Consider the following 22,916-nt stretch of genomic DNA (forward strand, 5'->3'; position numbering starts at 1 on the left):
CTTACGGTAGACCTAAAAATAACACTACCTGTGCTGCCTCAGCTTCAATAGAAGGAACATCCAGAGGGAGAAAACATTTTAGAAAAGGAGTTAAATGTTGCACCGGGTGCTGATGAAACAGATCTTGCGATCTGATATACCAGATAAAGAGGACATAGTGATCAAGTGGGGATCCTAGAATCTCAAACTCCTAGTATAGTCATCACACAGAATCCGCTGCTAGTTATATAGACCTCTGAATGTCGACTTGAAGTGTGTGAAAGGAGCTATCATCAGCGGCACGTTTCAGTTACGTGTCAAACCAGTATGGCACCAGAAAAACGACAGAGGATGATGTTCGAACCTTGAAGGTTTATTAGCAAGCTAGTCATATCACAAGTCAAGTTAGTTGGCAAAAACTGAAGAAATATATCAGCACAGCATTTATATTCAAGTGATCAAGCAATCTAAATGTAAGTATTATGAAGAATGAAAGGTTATCCACAAAGAGAAACTTCCCTATTCTAAATAAAGCAGTGGCAGTGACTGGGGATTTCCACGGAAAATGGAAAGTGCTGTCAGCCTCATATGAACCACGTTTAAGGATCAAGGAAAAAGAATAACCTTCCCACTATGGGTAGGTGTATCAGCAGAGTAGAGAAAGGGTCTTCTGTATGCAAAGTCTGGACAGGGTCTTCTTAAACTAACCTAAGGAACACAAATTAAAACAGTTTCCTGAAGCTTTCCACTATCATGTTACCACTAAAATGAACCAATCCCACAGCAGAATTCTGTTGACTCCCTATTTTACCAATAACCACACATCTGCTCATTTTTTTATGTAACATTCGTTTGGTCTGCCTGGTACCAGAGACTCTTCTCATGATCCAGTCTCTGCATCCACCACCAAATCTCCCTTACCACATCTCCCTATTAGTCTAATAGAAAACATGAAACCTTTCTTGAGTTAATGAGGAGTCCGATAACGTACCTACAGAGGAAAGAAACTCTGAAAAATATATTAACTGTGTAACGTTTAATCTTGGTCCTAGTTACAGAGTAAATTAACCGAAGATTCATAATGGAAGTTAGATAGACACATCAACATGAATAAATGAAACAGTTCTTTTCCAGAAAGTATACATTTTCTGTAAATGGGAGTACTGTAGTTACAACTCCGCTAAATACTCTCTATATGAGACGTTTGGTCCCTTAAACGTGATCACCGCCTACATTCAATATTACTATAAGGCACATGGATTAGTATGTTAAACATACGCTGCTCCACTAGTGTAGGAGGACGTGCAGATTCCCTACAAGAAGAGGTAGAGCTGGGAAAGGGGTGGAGGGTAGAATATGCACTTCTGTTACCATTGGCAAACAGTAATGACAAGCAAATGAATACTAAACCTAATGCAACACTAAGAGTGCATAGACTTTAGAAAGTTGCCTCCAACAATGTGATAAAGTTGAGGTACACAAGAGGACCAGTGGGACACGAGGACACAATAGAAATGCACTGTTACAGGAAGAAGACACAGGATTGTGCTTTGACTAGCCCAAATCCAAAATACGTTTTAACTCTGAGACCCTTAGTGAACATGCATTTGTCAATAGATACACTTTGAAGCTATATGTTCGATGGCATATGTTGCTGCAGATACACATGTTTCGCACAGTCCGCTGCCTGGTGTTGGGCTCGGAGTATTACAAGTTGTTTTTCTTCGAAGAAGTCTTTTTTGGTCACGGGACCGAAGGACTCCTCCCTCTTCGGCTCCATTGCGCATGGGCGTCGACTCCATCTTAGATTGTTTTTTTCCGCTGTCGGGTTCGGACGTATTCCTTTTCGCTCCGTGTTTCGGTTCGGAAAGTTAGTCAGAATCTCGGAAGAAAGCGTCGGTATTGTTCCGTTCGGTATCGGGATAGTTAGGTACATCGACACCGATCATCGGAAGACTTTGGGGTAGCTTCGATTCCCCCATCGGGGCCTGGTCGGCCCGACCGCGTGCGACATCGAAGCCGATGGAACGGACCCCGTTTCGTTTCTGCCCAAAATGTCACAGTAAGTATCCTTATACAGATCAGCACTTGGTCTGTAATTGTGCTTGTCCCCCGAGCACAAGGAGGATACCTGTGAGGCCTGTCGAGCCTTCCGGTCCAGAAAAACACTCCGGGACCGAAGAGCCAGGCGTCTACAAATGGCGTCCACGCCAACAAAACAACGTTTCGACGACGAAGAGGAAACATTCTCGGTTCCGGAATCAGAATCCGGAGACTCCGACGTCGAACAACAGCAACAAACAGTGAGTAAGACGTCAAATTAAAACTATCGAGAAGACAAAAGCCCAGGGGACGCCACTGCCAACAGGCCATGGCTCGACCCATAAAACCGGCGATCCGTCGAAGGCGCCGAAAAAGGGCACGCCCATAGCGAAGACACCCGACTCCGGTCGAGGGACCGCCATGGAGCAACCTCGGAGCCGAGATAGCGGCTCCGAGAGGCAAAAACAAGATGCCGGCACCGAAAAACATCGGCACCGAGACACACTGCCGAAAGCCACAAAAATTGTGTCGGTGCCGAAGCCGAAAAAAGATTCTCTCTCGGCGCCAAAAAGTTCCACACCTTCATCCTACACAGAGGAACAAGGAATAAGTGGCCAGATGCACAGATTTGGACAAGAGCTCCAAAGTGTAGAATCAGACTACACACAAAAGAGACTGTACATCCAGCAAGACACAGGGAAGATATCAACCCTTCCCCCAATAATGAGGAAAAGAAGGATCGGACTTCTCAAGGATGACGCACAAGCCAAAGTGGTTATAAAAGTCACGCCTCCGCCCTCTCCACCACAACAGGCATCGCCGGCACAAACACCGCCACAAATGCACTCACCAGCGCAAACTACCATAAGTCAAGATAATCAGGATCAAGACGCTTGGGACCTATATGACACCCCAGTGCCGGACAATGATCCCGATTCATACCCCACAAAGCCGTCACCGCCAGAGGACAGTACCTCATACTCGCAACTGGTGGCTAGGGCTGCAGAATTCCACAATGTCCAACTGCATTCCGATCCTATAGAGGATGATTTTTTATTTAACACCCTCTCGGCTACACATAGCCAATATCAATGTCTCCCAATGCTACCAGGGATGTTACGGCATGCAAAACAAATTTTTGAAGAGCCCGTAAAATCAAGAGCCATCACCCCAAGGGTGGATAAGAAATACAAACCACCACCCACAGACCCAGTGTTTATTACTTCGCAGTTACCACCTGACTCCTTAGTAGTAGGGGCAGCTCGCAAGAGAGCAAATTCCCATACATCTGGCGACGCCCCACCTCCGGACAAAGAAAGCAGAAAATTTGATGCGGCAGGAAAAAGAGTAGCATCACAGGCAGCCAACCAGTGGCGCATCGCAAATTCTCAAGCGCTGCTGGCCAGATATGACCGCGCACACTGGGATGAGATGCAACTTCTCGTAGACCATCTTCCACAGGAATACCAAAAAAGGGCGCAGCAAATAGTTGAAGAGGGACAAACAATCTCAAACAATCAAATCCGCTCTTCACTGGACGCAGCCGATACTGCAGCGAGAACAGTCAACACTGCTGTCACCATAAGGAGACACGCTTGGCTCCGCACTTCAGGCTTCAAACCTGAAATCCAGCAGGCTGTCCTTAATATGCCCTTCAACGAGAAACAACTTTTTGGCCCTGAGGTGGACACAGCCATTGAAAAACTTAAAAAGGACACAGACACGGCCAAAGCCATGGGCGCACTCTACTCCCCGCAGAGCAGAGGCTCTTTTAGAAAAACTCCATTTAGAGGGGGGTTTCGTGGCCAATCCACAGACACCACCAGCCAACAAACAAGAACCACACCATATCAGGGTTCATTCCAAAGGGGAGGTTTCAGGGGATATAGAGGGGGTCAATTCCCAAGGAGTAGGGGAAGATTCCAGACTCCAAAAACACCTCTACCTAAACAGTGACTTTCAAGTCACAGAACCCCTTCACTCAACCCCAGTGGGGGGAAGACTAAGCCAATTCTACCAATCTTGGCAGCAGATTACAACAGACAATTGGGTATTAGCAATAATCCAACATGGCTATTGCATAGAATTCCACAAATTCCCACCAAACATCCCTCCAAAAACACGCAAAATGTCACCACAACATTTAGAACTTTTAGGACTAGAAGTTCAAGCACTACTGCAAAAGGATGCAATAGAGTTAGTACCAGTACAACAAAAAAACACAGGAGTTTACTCCCTGTACTTTCTAATTCCAAAAAAAGACAAAACATTAAGACCAATATTAGATCTCAGGACACTAAATACCTACATCATATCGGACCACTTTCACATGGTCACACTACAAGACATCATTCCACTGCTCAAACAGCAAGATTACATGACCACGTTAGACCTAAAAGATGCGTACTTTCATATACCGATACACCCTTCTCACAGAAAGTACCTAAGGTTCGTATTCAAAGGAATACATTACCAATTCAAAGTGTTGCCATTCGGAATAACAACTGCACCAAGAGTGTTCACAAAATGTCTAGCAGTAGTAGCAGCACATATCAGGAGACAACAGATACATGTGTTTCCTTACCTGGACGATTGGCTAATCAAGACCAACACAGTAAAAAAGTGCACAAACGACACCACATATGTCATACAAACCCTTCACAAACTGGGTTTCTCCATCAACTATACAAAATCACACCTCGAACTGTGTCAGACACAACAATATCTAGGAGCAACCATCAACACATCAAAGGGAATTGCCACTCCAAGTCCACAAAGAGTGCAAGCATTCCACAAGGTAATAAGTGCTATGTTTCCAAACCAAAAGATACAAGCAAAATTTGTGCTAAAACTTCTAGGCATGATGTCATCATGCATAGCCATTGTCCCAAACGCAAGACTACACATGCGACCCTTACAACAGTGCCTAGCATCACAATGGTCACAGGCACAGGGTCAACTTCAAGATCTGGTGTTGGTAGACCGCCAAACATACCTCTCGCTTCTATGGTGGAACAGCAACAATTTAAACAAAGGGCGGACATTTCAGGACCCAGTGCCTCAATACGTTATAACAACAGATGCTTCCATGACAGGGTGGGGAGCACACCTCAATCACCACAGCATTCAAGGACAATGGGATGTACACCAAACAAAATTTCACATCAATTACCTAGAACTGTTAGCAGTATTTCTAGCGTTAAAAGCCTTTCAACCCATAATAACACACAAATACATTCTTGTCAAAACAGACAACATGACAACAATGTATTATTTAAACAAACAAGGAGGAACACACTCAACACAATTGTGCCTCCTAACACAAAAAATATGGCAGTGGGCGATTCACAACAACATTCGCCTAATAGCACAATTTATTCCAGGGATCCAAAACCAACTAGCAGACAACCTTTCGCGAGACCACCAACAAGTCCACGAATGGGAAATTCACCCCCAAGTTCTGAACAAGTACTTTCAAATTTGGGGAACACCCCAGATAGATTTGTTCGCAACAAAAGAAAACGCAAAATGCCAAAACTTCGCATCCAGGTACCCACACCGCGAATCACAAGGCAGTGCTCTATGGATGAGTTGGTCAGGGATATTTGCATACGCTTTTCCCATTCTCCCTCTCCTTCCATATCTAGTAAACAAGTTGAGTCAAAACCAACTCAAACTCATACTGATAGCACCCACATGGGCAAGACAACCTTGGTATACAACTCTACTAGACCTTTCACTAGTACCGCATGTCAAACTACCCAACAGACCAGATCTGTTAACACAACACAAACAACAGATCAGGCATCCAAACCCAGCATCATTGAATCTGGCAATTTGGCTCCTGAAATCCTAGAATTCGGACACTTAGACCTCACACAAGAATGCATGGAGGTCATAAAACAAGCTAGAAAAGCTTCCACTAGACACTGCTATGCATCTAAGTGGAAAAGATTTGTTTGCTACTGCCATACCAATCAAATCCAACCATTGCATGCCTCTACAAAGGACATAGTAGGATACTTACTACATTTGCAAAAAGCGAATCTCGCTTTTTCATCTATAAAAATACACCTCGCAGCAATATCTGCTTACCTACAAACTACTCATTCATCGTCTCTATTTAGAATACCAGTTATTAAAGCATTCATGGAAGGGCTAAAAAGAATTATACCACCAAGAACACCACCAGTTCCTTCATGGAACCTTAACATCGTCTTAACAAGACTCATGGGTCCACCTTTCGAACCCATGCATTCCTGTGAAATGCAATATCTAACCTGGAAAGTCGCATTTCTCATTGCAATCACATCCCTCAGAAGAGTAAGTGAAATACAGGCATTTACCATACAAGAACCATTTATTCAAATACACAAAAATAAAATAGTTCTAAGAACAAATCCAAAATTTCTACCAAAAGTAATCTCACCATTCCATTTAAATCAAACAGTAGAATTGCCAGTGTTCTTCCCACAACCAGATTCCGTGGCTGAAAGGGCACTACATACATTAGACATCAAAAGAGCACTAATGTACTACATTGACAGAACAAAGCTAATCAGGAAAACAAAACAACTGTTCATAGCTTTTCAAAAACCACACATAGGAAATCCAATCTCTAAACAAGGCATTGCTAGATGGATAGTCAGATGTATTCAAACATGCTATCTTAAAGCCAAAAGAGAATTGCCTATTACACCAAAGGCACACTCAACCAGAAAGAAAGGTGCTACAATGGCCTTTCTAGGAAACATTCCTATGAGCGAAATATGTAAGGCTGCAACCTGGTCTACGCCTCATACATTTACTAAACACTACTGTGTAGACGTACTAAATGCACAACAAGCTACAGTGGGCCAAGCTGTACTAAGAACATTATTCCAAACTACTTCAACTCCTACAGGCTAAACCACCGCTTTTAGGGGAGGTAACTGCTTTATAGTCTATGCGAAACATGTGTATCTGCAGCAACATATGCCATCGAACTGAAAATGTCACTTAACCAGTGTACATCTGTTCGTGGCATTAGTCGCTGCAGATTCACATGTGCCCTCCCGCCTCCTCGGGAAGCCTGTAGCCGTTTAGAAGTAGATCTTAAACCTTAAACACTTGTACATTTGTAAATAATTATTATAAACTTTTTATGTACATACGTATTCACTCCATTGCATGGGCACTATTTATAGCAAACAACTCCATCCTCACCCTCTGCGGGGAAAACAATCTAAGATGGAGTCGACGCCCATGCGCAATGGAGCCGAAGAGGGAGGAGTCCTTCGGTCCCGTGACCAAAAAAGACTTCTTCGAAGAAAAACAACTTGTAATACTCCGAGCCCAACACCAGGCAGCGGACTGTGCGAAACATGTGAATCTGCAGCGACTAATGCCACGAACAGATGTACACTGGGTAAGTGACATTTTCAATCTTTTCTCTTCAGAAGGTTTTTTACCTGCTAGGAGAAAACAACTTCAAGGACATCAATTTAGTTATTCCCTTCTGGAATCAATTCTGCTCCAAAATTGTTCACCAAAACACTGGCAGTGGTAGCAGCGTTTCTGGGATGAAAGGTGATTCTTGTCTATCCTTACCTAGACGATTGGCTATTGAAGCAGAGTTCTTTTCAGCAATAACGAGCACACATACAAATGGTGGTAGGTAGTCTTTCAAATTGGATTTCCCTTTTAAAGTAAAGAAATAATCTCCTACACAGGATAAAAGAGACCTTCCAAGGAACAACCCTTGATACAGCAGTATGTTTTGCAAAATCCATTATGAGAAGATTCAAAGCAGTGCAGAAAACAGTTCCCTTATACCGGCTGCGTCCGCCTCTTACATTGAGGAATGTAAGGAGCTGCTGAGGATGATGCCTGGGGGAGTTTAGCTGATTCCAAAGGTACTTCTGGTATGAGACCAGGTGTATTTAGGCAGTTACTGATCATAAACTAAGGAGATAAAGGATTTAGGGTTGTAGCAAGTAGGTTTCAAAGGACATTCAGTGGTAAAAAACACATAATATGACAAAAGAAAAGAGGTTTAATTTGCCGATCCCACATGTCATCACATTCAGGAATGGGATGCACATGTGAACAATCTAAGCGACAGAGCTCACCGGCCAGAATAGGATACAGTAAAAATGCATAAGTCTCTTAAATTTAAAGACTGTTTTTTGGCTTTAAAATCCTTTCAAGGACCATTGCAATACAAGGTTGTGGATGTCTTAATTGACAACACAACAGCAATGTTTTTCATCGACCGTGTGTGGGGAGCAGTTTCTCATCCACAGTCCAAGCTCCCCACAAGCAATATGCAGTTACCAAGGAAATAACACTAATTACACTTGATGTACCAGATGTAGGCAAGGCGCGAGCAGACAGCTTAAGGAGGCAAGGGGGCGTGATGCACAAAAACAGTGTGTGAAAAGATCACATTTCAAAACCGATCACATTTTTAAAACCCATACTCCAATACATAATGAATGCACAGCATTTAAATATTGAAGAGATTTTACTCTGCAGAGTACAAGTTATCTGTAAATGTACTTTGCAGCTTAAAACTATTCTAGATTCACTTGTGACCCTCCACAATGAAGGAGGGGAGCAGATGAAAAAAATATATAAATTGGAAGTACAGGGGCGTGTACTGAGTTTCATAGTGTCATATGACTCCACCCACATTGAATCTAGAAGATTTTCGACAAGCTGCAGAACCAGTAACTGTTTTCTTTAAGCACCTTATAAACCCAGTTGTTCTGCAGTCCTGGTGTCTGTGTCACCCAAGCCCTCGTAAGCAGCAAACTGGACTACAGCAATGCCCTCTACGCAGGAGCCACGGCCAAACTCCAGAAGAGGGTGCAACGCATCTAGAACGCCTCCGCACACCTCATCCTCGACATCACAGACCACCTGAAAAACCTGCACTGGCTCCCAGTCAACAAGAGAATCACCTTCAAACTCCTCACCCACGCTCACAAAGCACTGCACAACACCGGACCAGAATACCTCATCAGACGACTCTCCTTCTACATCCCGAGCCGTCATCTCCGCTCCGCCGACCTCGCCCATGCAACTGTCCCACGCATCCACAGAACTACAACCGGCGGTGGATCATTCTCACACCTCGCCGCCAAAACTTTGAACACTCTTCCCACGCACCTGCGCCAGACCAAAGACCTCCTTACCTTCAGGAAACTTCTCAAGACCTGGCTGTTCGAGTAGTAGCAGCACCATCTCCCCCCTTCACCCCTCTCCCCTCCTTAGCGCCTTGAGACCTTCACAGGTGAGTATTATGCTTTACAAATTCCTGATTGATCTCGTTCTGTGGGAATATCAATACCGCTATAAGACCATGTGTGACCTGAATATAGTGTCAAGGCTGGTCTCTAATATGCCAGTCACAGTTTATGCTTCTCTTGAGTTGCATATATTTATTATTGTTTGAGTATTCTGCAAAGAAGGGGTGAACTGGCACGTTTAATACTCAATTAACCTGTACTCCGTTAACTTCATTTGTTCTGAAAACCTGTTGTATTATATCAGAATAGCTTATAAACAGGCTCGCCAATTCTAACAGAACACTTGTCACCCAAGCATTGGTCCCTTTGCGAGTTGTCAGGATAGGAAACTTGTAAGTGCCATCCCAGAGTCCCATTTCACGTGCAAGAGGAGCAGTCACGTGACATGGTAGAAAACGTCATCAAAGGTCTGCGGAAATTCGATAAACTCTCTCCGTCCTCAAGAATCTCCAGTGATTTCCTCTGCCTATCTTCATCATCTTCACAACATAAAAAAGACTCCCAACGTATCTGGCATCCAAAATAAAAACGTTTGTCAGACTACTTAAGAATTGAGTAACCGCGCTGCAAGACTCGCAACTGGGAAACGCAGTAAGGAGGCAACTAGGCTGCAGGCGTAGTTGCTTCTGATTTTTAGTTCTAGTAAAAAAATGTTCTGTTCTCTGCCAAGAGTTGGTTCGTGAAAATTACTCAGTCTTGTTCTTCGAGCAACGATAACTCATCCCCACTAACTACTCTTTTGACTGGTCATCTGAGAAACACTTTCTGCTTCTACTGATCCCGGCTCAGCCTGGTCACCCAGTGTTCTTCCTTTCACCCCCTTAACCCAGATACCAACGTATTCTGCAGATTCTCTCCCTGCCCCAGCCCACCCGTCTCATCCTCTGCAGTTTCCCGTGCCCCCTTCTACCAGCACCTGTTGGCTCCAGCCAATGCTGTGTACCCTTGTATTTGCCCATTCCTCCCGCTTGAATGATGCCCCTTCCAGACCTGGCAACTTCGACAGCAATCACACCCTGTGAGGAGGGGGCGGGGCCTTGAAGGGGACAGAGCCTAGTACCGAGAAGCACCTAAAAGGCAATGTTGCCCCCATTCCGGCCCCAAACACCCTCCTCTTTAAAAAAAAAAAAAAAAGAGCTTGTTGAAGCTTTTACTGATACTTCTGCCGATGTCCTCGGGTGTTTTCACACCCGTTGATGAACGCCTGAGGTTGAAAGCCTCTGAAAGCGAGCTGAAAATCACTGTTTACAGTGGGTTTCTACTTGTTTTCCCTGCCACCGTGTGTGGTATCTGTTCCTCACCGTGTGAGGGGAGCCGATACCGTGTGTCACATGGTGGTTCAGAGAGAGAGGGCGGGTCTGCCGTCCCCAGCAGTACAGTATTCTTTTGCTCTGGCTTTAGATTTTCACTACATATATGCACACATACCAATGTGCAATTTTAATTCACACACCTGCATCCTCGCTTATAGACTGGATCTCCTATCACTGATAGTGTTTCAGATACATTCTAATTATTCGGTGATGGATTTTAGAATGCTCCTTTATAATAAGGTGTAACACATCCAGACTCTGCATGAGAGGCTTTCAGATCAGCTACTGTTAACAGTGAGAACAGTCCAGTCCACAGTGAAAGCGTTATCTAACTTCCCTGGCTGTCATGCAGAGCAAAGTCTGTTTTCTCAGAGCCCCACTCTTCTCGATGGTCTCATTACGATGATTATTTGGAAACCTCAGTTACCACTGACTCCTCTGAGTTTAGGTTTTTGGGGTTGACCACTGTTTGTCATAGGTTGTTGCGTCATATCCATCTTTTGACGCTAAATACGGTCAACTTGGATATGCATCTGATTTCCTGTTGACAACGGAAGCAAGGTGACTGGACTAGGCAGGTGACCTCTTGGCTTATTTAGAGGTTGGTGGACAGGGCACCACTGTATGAGAAGTGCATTATGGACTTATTGTTCTTGGCACTGTTGAAGAACGCTTTAGTCGTGATCATGCAGCCAGTCAAACCCAAAGGTTACTAAAGTTTGTCCTTAGCTATTGGGGACGTAGGCTCTTTAGAATACTACTACATTAACACCCTACTATAGTCACCAGAGCTCTGGAAAGCTTCACAAATACTCACAAGTTAGGTCTAATCACAAAGAGTCTACCTTGGCATTGAGACTTCTGTGACGACCTCCAGTGACCTTTTACTTGAGTAAGAGGCATGGATCTCCTGGCTCTGTGCCCTACAGCCTCGTCTTCCATAGTGTCTGGGCAGTGCTTGCTGTACAATCGTACTATAAAGGACTGCCTGACTTGTGTCTCAAGTGGAAAAACTCTGCTTAAGAGAAAGTACATGTATGGAAAACTACCAAAAAGATCGTGATTATTCTAGATGCGATAAGAGCTTGGTTTTCTCTTGCATTGCATGTTCCAGCAGGTGTTGTTATACATCCTCCTGCCTATGGATAGATTTGTATAGGTCACGTGCAAATGCCACTGTCCCAAGCTGAATGTATTCCCAGCTTGAGCCCACAGATAGAATCCATTCTCAAACTGCACCAGTTAAGACGACGTCTGTGAACACGTACCTATCAAGATTTGTACAGTAGCCATGTCTGCTTTGGGCACCGTTTCCAAATGTTTCTTTGGGCGCCTTTTCCCAAAGGAGTAACCCAATTTGTCCACTATGTTCTGGGATGGTCATGTGCCTGACGCCAGACACCTTGTTGTCCCTTTTGCCAGTGATGGGGGAATAAGAGAAGGCTGAAAATGGTGTGTACTGTATGGTAAATTGAACTTCTAGTCGGATTTTGCCTTCTTCTACAAATGCCCATTCTCTCAACACCCACTTCTTTGCCCAGTTGACTGATTAGCGAGGTGGAGCCAAGATCTTAGGCGGACCTCTGTGTCGAAACTGTGTAGTCATGGGTTCATAAAAGTACAGCGATGGCTGCACATGACCTGAGGGCACTTTACTTAAGAGCCTTTGTGGTATCGTGTGCCCAGGCACCCCAGCACAAGCCTGTGATGGAGCAGGCATGGCACGCTGCAGTCCCAGCGCTCTCGCTGATCCGACCCCCCGTAAACGGAGTTCACAGACCCCGAGCTACCATGCGCCCCCTGCTATTCTCTTCAGACCTGCAGTGTCGTGAAGCCCACAAGGCTCCGCAGCGCCGCATCAGGGGCAGCCACCTGGGCACCAAGCTGCCAGTCTAGAGTTCCACCTGCCAACCCCTTTGTCCCAGGCACTGCCCTCCCCCTGCCGACCCTGGAGCCTCATCTCAGCGTTCCCCCCTCACTGCTGTCGGCCCCACGTGATGCGTGTGCCCGACCTGTACACAAACCTCTGCCAGAGCACCAGCGCCCCCTTGCTTTGCAGTTACTTTCCTGCCAGGTGCGTCGGGCACATACGTAAATGTGTTTGATTACATTCTGTCATTGGGTAATTGTCTACGTTCATGGTGTGTTATTCTGCTTTGTGTCCTCTTCGTGGCGAGTTGTCTTACTCGAGTCTCTCTCTCTCTGCCAGGCGTACACGGACGAGCTGGTGGAGCTCCACAGGCGGCTAATGGCCCTGCGAGAACGCAATGTGTTACAGCAGGTACGCCCCGCCCCCTCCGGGGCTTTTCCTGCCGTTGTGTGAGCAAACCTGCTCTGTAGTCTCTTGTCGTGCTCGGTCGATTTTTACTTGTACCTCAAGTCAAAATATTACCACTACCTGCATACTATTGGTTAGTCTGTGTTGTGTCTCTAGGATTGCCCTTGCAGTCACACTTCGTGTATAATCTGTTTTTGGAGCTCATGGTTAACCCCTGTTTCTCTTTGACCTCTTATGTTTCAGATAGTGAACCTGATTGAGGAGACGGGCCATTTTAATGTCACAAATACGACCTTTGACTTTGACCTTTTCTCCCTGGATGAGACGACTGTCCGCAAATTGCAGAGCTACCTGGAGGCTGTGGCCACATGACCAGCGGCCGCTGCAGTTCGGGATCACGTGTCCAGCTCCCAGAACAGAGACCAATAGAGCTTGGCCTTCTATAAATTCTCAATTCACCCAAAGCACTGCCTTAGAGACCTGCCATGCTCCGTGAATGCATACCAGCCGCACCTTTCTTCTAGGCGCCCCGTAGGCACCCTTGTTGTTCAGTCTGACCTTCTCTAGCTGACAGGAATACTTGGACACAGGCACTAAAGAGGAAACCTGAAAAGAACTGCTCCAATCTACAGAGAGAAAAGCGATTTTTGTTTTAAGAAATGGCTATTGTCTTCAGAACACTTTTAATTTCTCCCAGAGTGTCTGCACAAGAGAGCTATCTATACAGGTCCTTGAAGTCCCAAAAGCTTTCCTCCCCACCAAGAGCGCTTGGTACTGTTTGGCTGGCAACAGAATGAGGACGTTTTGTTTCGACCCTTGTCTTTGCTGTGTCGAGCTAGGGAAGAGGAATGAGCGCACCTAAACTGCACATGGACTTGCGAGCGTGGTCAGCCGGTTGTCACTCCGCGAGTTGATGTGTGAGGCTGTTTGTATAGGAAGCCCGAACAGCCATCCTGTGCCGGGGGTGCAGGGCTGTCCAGGCCTGGTTTCTTGTCTTCAGGGGCTCTCCGTTCCACGCTGCGTCGAAGGGGTCATGGTATGTTGTAGCGTCTCCGCGAGCGCCACGTGTTTTAAGAGTGCGGTATGGCTGGATCCCATAGATATTTCGTGAGCCCTGTTTTTCTCAGTCCACATCCGTTGACGGCCTCACTCTGTTCAGTTCGCTTTAAACTGTAATAGGACGACAAACTGTAAGCTGTATATTTTATATATATATTATATATATGTATGTATGTACTGTATGTATAACATGGTCCTAGTTGGGCTTGAGATTTTAAGGGTTCTTTCTTTTTTATGTGAAGAGGGAGAGGTTCAGTGACGTTTCATTTTTATTCTTTCTGTTTGATATGCCTCATGGACAACTTTTTTAAGAGTATGAAAGCTGATTTAGGGATGTTGGCATCATTTTGTAATGTTACAGACTACCTTTTATCCCTTTCGTTATTCAGTGTTGTTAGAACCCTTTGCCAAAACCTGTTAACGGTTTCTGTTTCTTACTTGCGGAGTTCTTGCGATAACAGCGGTAAAGTGTGTTTGGGAGGATGGGGTGGGGAAATGCAAAGGGACAAAACATTGGAGAAAAAACCGACCTACCATATCTTACTTGGGCAGGCATAAAAGAAATCCTCATAATGGACTGAACAGCCGCTTTTGTCTCCTGGTGACAAGCCACTTTGCAAAGGTTTTTCCTTTCATGTACAACTTTAATGCAGTGCGTCTGGGGAGTAGCAGTCCATCTTCCCAAAATACTTGCTCTTCTAACAGACTGCTGCAGTTGCCTTCTTGCTTGAACCAGAGTGTCTTGTGATTTAAAGGAATGGTGGACTTTAGTTCCCTGTGGTCTTATGGCTGTGTGATTATATATTTATTTAGATTCTTAGAACTCTGGTTTACAAATTCACCAAATGATGGTGTCTCAGTTCTTATTGGATCTCCTTTGTGTCAAGACTCGAGTTCTTTGAGGGTCGGCTGCATTTGGTGTCGGGTAGCCTTGCACCATTGGCCGGCTGGGGTCTGCTTAGCGTGGAGGAAAGAAGCAGCAAAAAGAAAGCATACAGGCCAGACGCTAAGTAGGCAACATTTTGGGTTTGATCTAGTAGTATTTTTAATATTTCAGCTTAAGATTTTACTAATTTACCCTGGAAAACGTTTCCCTTCACCTTTTTCAACTGGAAGGGCATCCTTTATCCACAATTATCTGTTTTAATCCAAGACGGGTTTAGTGGCCTCCATTGGTCCTTACGGGGGGGGAAATGTAAAGTTTTTGGGTTGTTGAGGTTCTCACTTACAAGCAACCCATAGGCCACATCTTGCACTAAAATGTTCTCAAACGCACCTAAAAGCAAATCTCGCCAGTCCTTCTACAGGTTAGAGGTGGCATGCGTGCCATTGCCTTAAAACCGAGAGAAAAGGCATTTTTCATGAACATTATAACATAGTGCACAATTTGACAACTGGACTATAACTTGTATTGACTGACAATATTTGAACATAGTTATAGATTCCTGAAAAATGTTTCTCCTGAGCACTTGTGTATCATACTTATCCTGACATGCGGAGAGTACAGTAGCTCCTCATTGATTCGGTGTTCGTAAGTGCACATCACCTCTGACATTGCCTATGGGCAAGAGCAATGCTGACACTGCCTTTGTTCCATACACATCCAATGATATTTGCAGAATTATTAAGGAGACATACATTTAAAACACTACCAGATCTCCAGAGAAGCGTCCGCGTTACTCCTTGAATGCAACTGCCAGCATGACAGTACATAGAAAGCCTTTTTGATGCACGGTGGCAACTAATGAATCGAAAGCACTATGGACAAGTTAATTGCCATAGAAGCGAGTAAGTTATTTTAGTTAGTGGCCTCCTTCTCCATCACAGATTTGCAAAGTGGCTTTTGTGCACCAGTGAGGCCATTCTAATACTAGTGCAATCTTAAAAGTAATTTACGTTAAAATAAAATTTTTCCAGTTATGCTTTTAATGTATTTTGATGGTCCTCTGCTTAAACTGTATTGTTGGTCTTTCTTTTGAAATGTCACAATGGCGGGCAGTATATTATTTTTCTAACTTCCCTCATTTTTGACCACTCCACCGCCAACTCTTTATCTGGCCTTCTTGGAGTCTGGAGGGGTGAATGTTGGCTTTGGCAAATGAGAAGTATCCACAATATATCAAATGTTTTGAATTGGGTGAATACTTTTTAAAAGTGTTGGAGGACAATACAGTTTATCTTTCAAAGAAACGCAGAGCTTAAGCAGATGAACAAAGGGGAAAGGCGAGGAGTTCTTTTGTGTGTTGTCGTCTTTCTTGCACTGTTGCCTTAGCTGATTTTAGCAGATACTTTGGAATAGTTGAGGATATACTGCAAACACTAATCCAAACTATATTTTCTTGGTGTAAACAAATATTGATATCTTTTTCAGCACTCCTTATTTATACCCAACAGTTTTTCTCGTTTCTATTGAATTGCTCTTTTGTTAATTCCCTTGAATTCTGCTTTTTTATGAAATCTGGCTTTATTTAAATTTTTTAAGTGCGAATAATAATAAAACACTTTCTAAGCTCTTGCCAAACAAAGTAGATCGTGCTTGCACAGTATGGCGAGGGGAGCAAAAAGGAGGGATTACAAAAGCAAAAATAAAATTCCAGTACAATTAATTTGACTCTCTTCATTAATTTCTGAACAGTGAAACGTATTTTTAGATAGGGGTGATGAGAAGCTCACTTTTTTTCCTGCTCAAGGCAAAGCAGATTCCCACTTTATCCATCCATTGTGCCTCCTTTCAGAATGTCACACTTTAAATGCTATTAATAATAAAGACATACACAAGTACACTATCACGCCACCTTTCCAAGAACCATTCCTTACATTTTGTGAATAATAAAGGCATTCATGTTAAATACTCTATATGTTGGTCTGTGTATGCTAGTGCGGTTTAGTCAAGTGTTTGTAGTAAGTGCTACTAGGTCGGGTTTACATTGGTACTACTTTGAGTGTATGAGGTGATAGATCGCCAACGGTCATTGCTGGCTACAGTCTGGTCGGCTAATGTACTTGGCAACGCTACCTACGTTTCTTGTACATTTGTGTGCCTCTTTGGTTGCACCTCTACATTTGAGGAGGGATATTTACAACTCAATGCCCTATTCTTCTAGCAATGTGTCCCTGAGGAGGCAAAGGCCTAAGAGCATGTTCAGTACTTGTTTTGGTCATTGCCTTTTGAAGGTAGAGACTATTGCGCTGTCATGGTATTTTCCATTGGAGAATAGTTTGGTAGTCTACTGGAGCATTTGTGTGTTGGGGTTCTCTTAACAATGCTGTAGCAATTTTTGAGATTCTGTCTTATTTACTCCGTAGAAGTATCTGGACAAAAATAGCTGAAGCAGTGGTTTGGTACAGGGGCAAATAATGTATGACATGTTGAAAGATATGTAAAGTAACCAGTGAGTACTCTAATCGCAGTTGTAGGTAGATTGCAGGCCATGATGTTTCTTGTGTAGAAAAATTAGATCCAGTGCTTTTTTCACAAGTGGACTGAAGCCCAAAGCTACCAAGTCATTTTAAATGTTTGTATTACCATGCTGTCTATTCTCATCAGGGCAGTGGGTCCTTGGCTGGATGGTCAGGAATTCTCTTTTGTATCACTTTGTGTAAGTGTATTTTTTTTTTCCACCCTACACGTCAGCAGTTACAAGGTCTTTTTCGTAGGAAAATGTTGTGGGATCCATGCATCTCGCATTACTTGGAAATCTTGTAGATTGTAGATTTCAGAGATGCCCATGGTTGTTGGATTTCATGAGAGCTGGCTGATCCGGGCCCAAATACAGAAGCAGTCCTCCCTGGAAAGTAAGAAGAGAGTGGGGTTTTAAACTTAGTTTTAATATTTGCAGAACGTTCCTGGGAAGATAAAACGCACGGATCGATATAAGCCATGCCACCCCAGATTACCTGAAATATCTAGTTGTCAGAAACACCCAGGGTTTAAAGGGTTTCCTGGATGCTTTCTGACTCCTGTCCAAATTCTGCTGACGTACCTTGGAAATTTAGAGGAAATTGTGTTTTTTAGACTTAGTATTGACATTAGCATGACATCCTGTACTGGAAAAACCTACTCTGATCTATGCAGGCCACTGTACTCTGGATTTTCCAATGTTAGTGATTTACAGAAATGCCCATGGTTGGGAGTTTACCTAGGTGTCATCCGACTGCAGCCCCAACCACCAAATCCTTGAAAACAGAGGGTGTTAAGTTCTTCAGGGATGTTATTGATGTTTTGCACAATGTTCAGGTAAGAAAACGTATGGATTCAGAAAGTCACATCACCTTGATTCCCTATGGTCCTATTGATGTCGGAGATTCCCAGATTCATTTGGGGTTCCCTGGGTGCCGACCAAGTTGAGGCCCAATTACTAAAGCCACGCTCCCTGTAAACTGAAATGCAGTTATGGGCACTAAGGAATATCTTTGACACTTGTCTGCTGTTCCCAGCAATTTGCTTCTTACAGATCAGCCAAAAGACTACTTTGATCTGAGAGTGATAGGGTGTGGCCCAAAATCTAGATGGGCTTGCCTAACTCCTTTTGGGCAAAAACTTGTTTGTAGCTAGTGGGGGAGGTAATTGACTATGCTGGGACAACTGTCCCTACCCCAAATGAAAACAATTTCCTAGTCTTTAGCAGCTATATTGCAATAAAGCAACTAATAAACAACTTGTGCCCCTCCCTGGTAGGGTGGGAGTGCAGAAAGACTGTTGGCCCCCTTGAGGGTGAGGGCTGCTGCCTGTTATCGTTAGGGACCATCACTCTCCACATGCCACCTAAAACAAAGGAGAAATCATTGATGTCTAATGGTGCTTTCCGCCATCAGGTGGTCATATTGGGGGTAAAAATAGCAGAAAGATAGTGTGGGCCATTGATGGAGGGTTGGATCCAGATCAATACCAACAAGGGCAGGCCTAAGCCTATTTCTCATTTTTTTGGGGTCAAGCGCACAAGCCCCTGTTGCAATCTCTTTGGGCTTTTAACCACGCCCATGTCACGCCAGTCATTTTCATTGGTTCATGGGCTTCCCTTTTAAAATCCGCTTGATTTCATTAGTGAAAGGCATGTATACATCATTCCTTTTCCGGTGTTTAGCCCTCCTTGAGCGCACCGGCCAACCACTGAAAACAGACGAGGCTCCATGTTTGCCGCATGGTTTCCAGTCTACTTTATCTTTTTATTTTCAATGCAGCGCAATTGTGCTGGGTTTTTATGTAGCGCAATAGCGTTATTTTTTTTGGTTTTTAATTTCATCGCGATTGCGCTGCGTTTTACATAGTGCGATCACACATTTTTTTCTTTCAATTTGTGTGGCAAGAAAAGTCCAGTTAGGAGTTTACAGTGCTAATAGCTCTAACTCGAGCAAATGCGAGACCCATTACATTGCAAATGCTTGTTTTTAAATTCTCCCTGGCACGTAGTGATCTTCGACATGTCCTAGGCACACCAGAGGTAGTTCTGAGGCTTTGTCTAGCCCCAAGGGGCAAAGAAAGATGTAACTCACTGACATCTGGTATGGCATGCGTTGCATGGGATGAATACCACAGTTGTTGAATTTAATTGGTTTTGCGTGTTTGATCAAGGATAAAACTCTTTTTTTCTACTGTTATTTTTTTCTTTGCTTTGACGGTCAAAAAGCGTCATCAGTTCACAGTGCAGCTTAGAATAAACAACAAAACTTTAAAATAGTTATCGAGTTATTGGTAACAAATGAAAAACAATGTCAAAACTATGCATCCAGAAATCCCCAAAGATGGTCACTGTGGTGTTACCTATGGGCAAGCTGGTGCAAGGCATAATAACTTAAGGAAATGGTGACATCTACTATGAAAACAATTGACCTCACCGTCGTACTCTGTTTAACCGCAGATTCCTAACCCAGATAATATCCATAGGCAGTAGACTCGAGACCGAGAATTCTTCGCCAACACTTCTGTGCATGGATAGGTATTGCCTCAAGGTAGGTAAAGCTTCAAAAGATTGACATGGCTCTGTTGGAGACGTGCTTCTGATCTCCCGACCTCCAGGGCCTCTCCCTAATCCATCAATGATGCCGGTCACCACCAGGAACTTTGGGTGTGGGAGGGTGAGTGCCTTGCTGTAGGTCAGGTCGGTGTCCTTCAGTCAGCACTGCAGATCCTGCACCATCTCCCTCAAGATCTGAATGAAGTCGAAGAGACCTCTGTGAGGCTGAGCCAGCTGGCTTCTGAGTTTCAAGTGCAAGTCCTGCATCTGCCATTTGGTGTTCGGGATCGAAAGTATGCACAAGGGTGGGAGTCCATGAAGCCTCAGAACTGCCCTCACTGAGACCCAGGGCTGCTCCTGAAACATCAGGATTATAACCTGAATGTCCCAGACTCGCTGTGGCAGAGGACAGGCTCTGAATGTCACCATTGCCCAAATGAATGGAAGTCCTCCGGATGTTCAGGTGGTTCTTCACCTCATTAATTGTAAAGTCCACTAATGTCAGGAGTTCAGCTATTGACTGAAGGTGGTACACAACTGATTGCACCTAGCCCACTTTTAGGAGCCAGTCTTCAATGTACAGGAAAATATGTACTCCAGAGTTATGAAAACGGGCAGCTGCCACTACAACCACATTCATGGACATCCAATGGTCTGCCGTAAGACAGAAGGGGGCATGGTGTACTGAAAGTGTTCCTGGATCACTACAAGCAGCAGGTTAAGTCTATGGGACTGCCAGATAGGGATATGAAAGCACGTGTTCTGTAAGTCAAAGAATGCCGTATAGTCTGCTGGGTCGAGCAGTGACAGCACCTAAGCCTGAATGAGAATTTTAAACTTGTCCTTCCTCAGAAAGGCTTTCAGAGATTGGAGGTCCAAAGTAGAAGTGAGTCTTCCATATTTCTTTGGAACGAAATGAGGAAGTAGCACGTGTAGCATCTTCCTCCCTTCTTGGAGTCCAGCACCCATCACTGTCACTCCTGAACAACAGAAGGTAGACTTCCTGCAATGGAAAGGCAGAGTCCTCTAGTGTGGGAAGAATGTGGGGCAGGAAATGAAGACCGGGGGATAGCAATCTTTGAAATCTACTTGTCGGACAATAAATATTGCTAGTTGGGGGGGTGGAAATGCTGTATTTTGCTTCCAACCGGCCAGGTATGACCGAGCATGCTAAAGCGACTTGTTAGTCTCTGCAGCAGAGGAGGAAGAATTGGAGGAGCTCTGTTCATGATGGATCGAACAGCTTATTCCAGTGCCATGTCTTTAGCCTCGAAAGGGCTTGGTTTGTTGTTTCATGTATAGTTTTAGAGGGCTGCCAGTGTCTTTAAGCTCTCACCCAAGAATAGCATCTGAATTTTCTTTGTGATTATTGCTTAGCTGGCCTCGGCAGCCCAAATATCGTGTTATGGTGCAACTCTCATTGGATTGTTCTAGTGATGATTCAGACTTTTCTTTAGATAGCCTGAAACCAGTGAACAAAATGACCATCATGGACACTTTCATGTCTTCAGAGAACCCGATTGACTGCGTCCTAGAGTACCCTCTGAGCGCAACACTGGATCCAATATCTCTGCTGATGCAGTCTGTATTGTTCGGCTTGGAGCACTTATTCAGGTACGTCTGGACCATCCTCTACGGTTTGGGCTATGAGGCCCACAGCTCTTCCAGGGTGTTCAGCAAGATGTCGCTGGCCATGTCCTGCAGTGTTGGTGTACCTCTCCTCACAGTAAACTGTTTCAATCGATCGTGGCGCTATCTTAGCCCAAGAAGATATTCTCCTTTTGAAAGCCTCAATTTTGTTTTCGATTCCCTATTCAGAAGGTTGCTCTGGAAGGAAATTGGATTAGCCTTACTTCATGAAGTTTGAACAATTGGGCTGTCCTGTGTAGGGTGCTTATTTAGGATGTCTAGATCACTGGAAGCTGCTCTATATCAGGTAACCATTGGTTGACTTGCAGGCACGATTTAGACATTCAGCAGAAGGGGAACAGTAACGCTTTATTAAATGGCGAAAACAGCTCAGGTGAAGCTAGCACTGGTTGAAGAAGCTCAGTACATTTTGCTTTTGTCTCTTTAGTGGGCAGCTAGAATTCTAGTGCTTCAACTTCCCTCAGAACCACTCTTGCCAACAAAACATGTTGTTCAGTTGGTAGCCCAAGTGGCAAGTCTAACTCTGTGGAGATGTCCTGCCCACTAGCATTTTGTTAGTCTACATACAATGAATTCTTAGCACAATGAGGTAGGAGCAACCTGTCTTCTCATCAGTGTCTTGGAGGGCATTGGGTGCATCTTGCGTAGGGTCTGAATCGCAGCTAAACAGCGTAAAACCTCTGGTGGTGGCATTCGGGGTAGGGGTGTTGGATTCGATTTGAATCTGAATATATAACCACTGGTTGCACTATGGCCCAACATATACCTGGGTTAGGATGATGTTGGTTTGGGGTCAGAGATTGGTGTCTGGATTAGCTTATCGATCGGTGCGTCTGGAGTCTGTATTGCCCTCAGTCCAGAAGGAACTGGCATGTACCTTGGCACTGACGTTGACAACTGTGTTGGAGTCGATAAGGTCCCTGTAGTGGGTCCTGTGGTGGCAGATAGGGGAACTTGGACTGGAGATCCTCTGGCTCCCTGTGGCCCGTAAGTGCACCTAAAGGAGCCTGAATTGCACCAAAGCTAAGCAGCATGACCTCTTTGAAGTCCACTGTTTCTTGTGTTATTTATAATGGCCCAAGGAATTTGGGGCACACCTTGAATAGTTGTAGTATGTGTTCAGATTTAGTAGACAATAGAAAAGTACAATTTGCTTCTTGACATCCTGGCACCTTCCTGCTAGATTTCAGGTAGCAATACGGGGGGGATGTGTCTTGATTGGCTTTCTTGTGCTTGAAAGCTTCGACCGAGGAGTTGAATTTTCATAGAAGTGGCCTCGAAACCGGGACCTTGGAGGGACCTGGAGAAGGACCTGTGCTTCAACACGCTCTTTCTTTTGGGCACACTT

The 22,916-nt window shown here is 44.4% G+C and overlaps 1 protein-coding gene across 3 annotated transcripts in view; it reads left to right on the top strand.

Annotated features, from left to right (window-relative positions):
- MLLT1 (MLLT1 super elongation complex subunit) overlaps positions 1-16,570 on the top strand; it is a 169,972-nt gene extending 153,402 nt beyond the window's left edge. For 2 of the 3 annotated variants that reach the window (XM_069216395.1, XM_069216394.1), the window contains exons 11-12: positions 12,837-12,908; positions 13,149-16,570. In XM_069216395.1, coding sequence (XP_069072496.1) covers positions 12,837-12,908; positions 13,149-13,277 — 201 coding nt within the window. In that variant the 3' untranslated portion in view covers positions 13,278-16,570. The remainder of the gene's footprint in view (positions 1-12,836; positions 12,909-13,148) is intronic. The other variant, XM_069216396.1, reaches the window with a different exon arrangement.
- Positions 16,571-22,916: the final 6,346 nt, after the last annotated feature.

Source organism: Pleurodeles waltl, chromosome 12, assembly GCF_031143425.1.
Source record: "Pleurodeles waltl isolate 20211129_DDA chromosome 12, aPleWal1.hap1.20221129, whole genome shotgun sequence".
NCBI lineage: Eukaryota > Metazoa > Chordata > Amphibia > Caudata > Salamandridae > Pleurodeles > Pleurodeles waltl.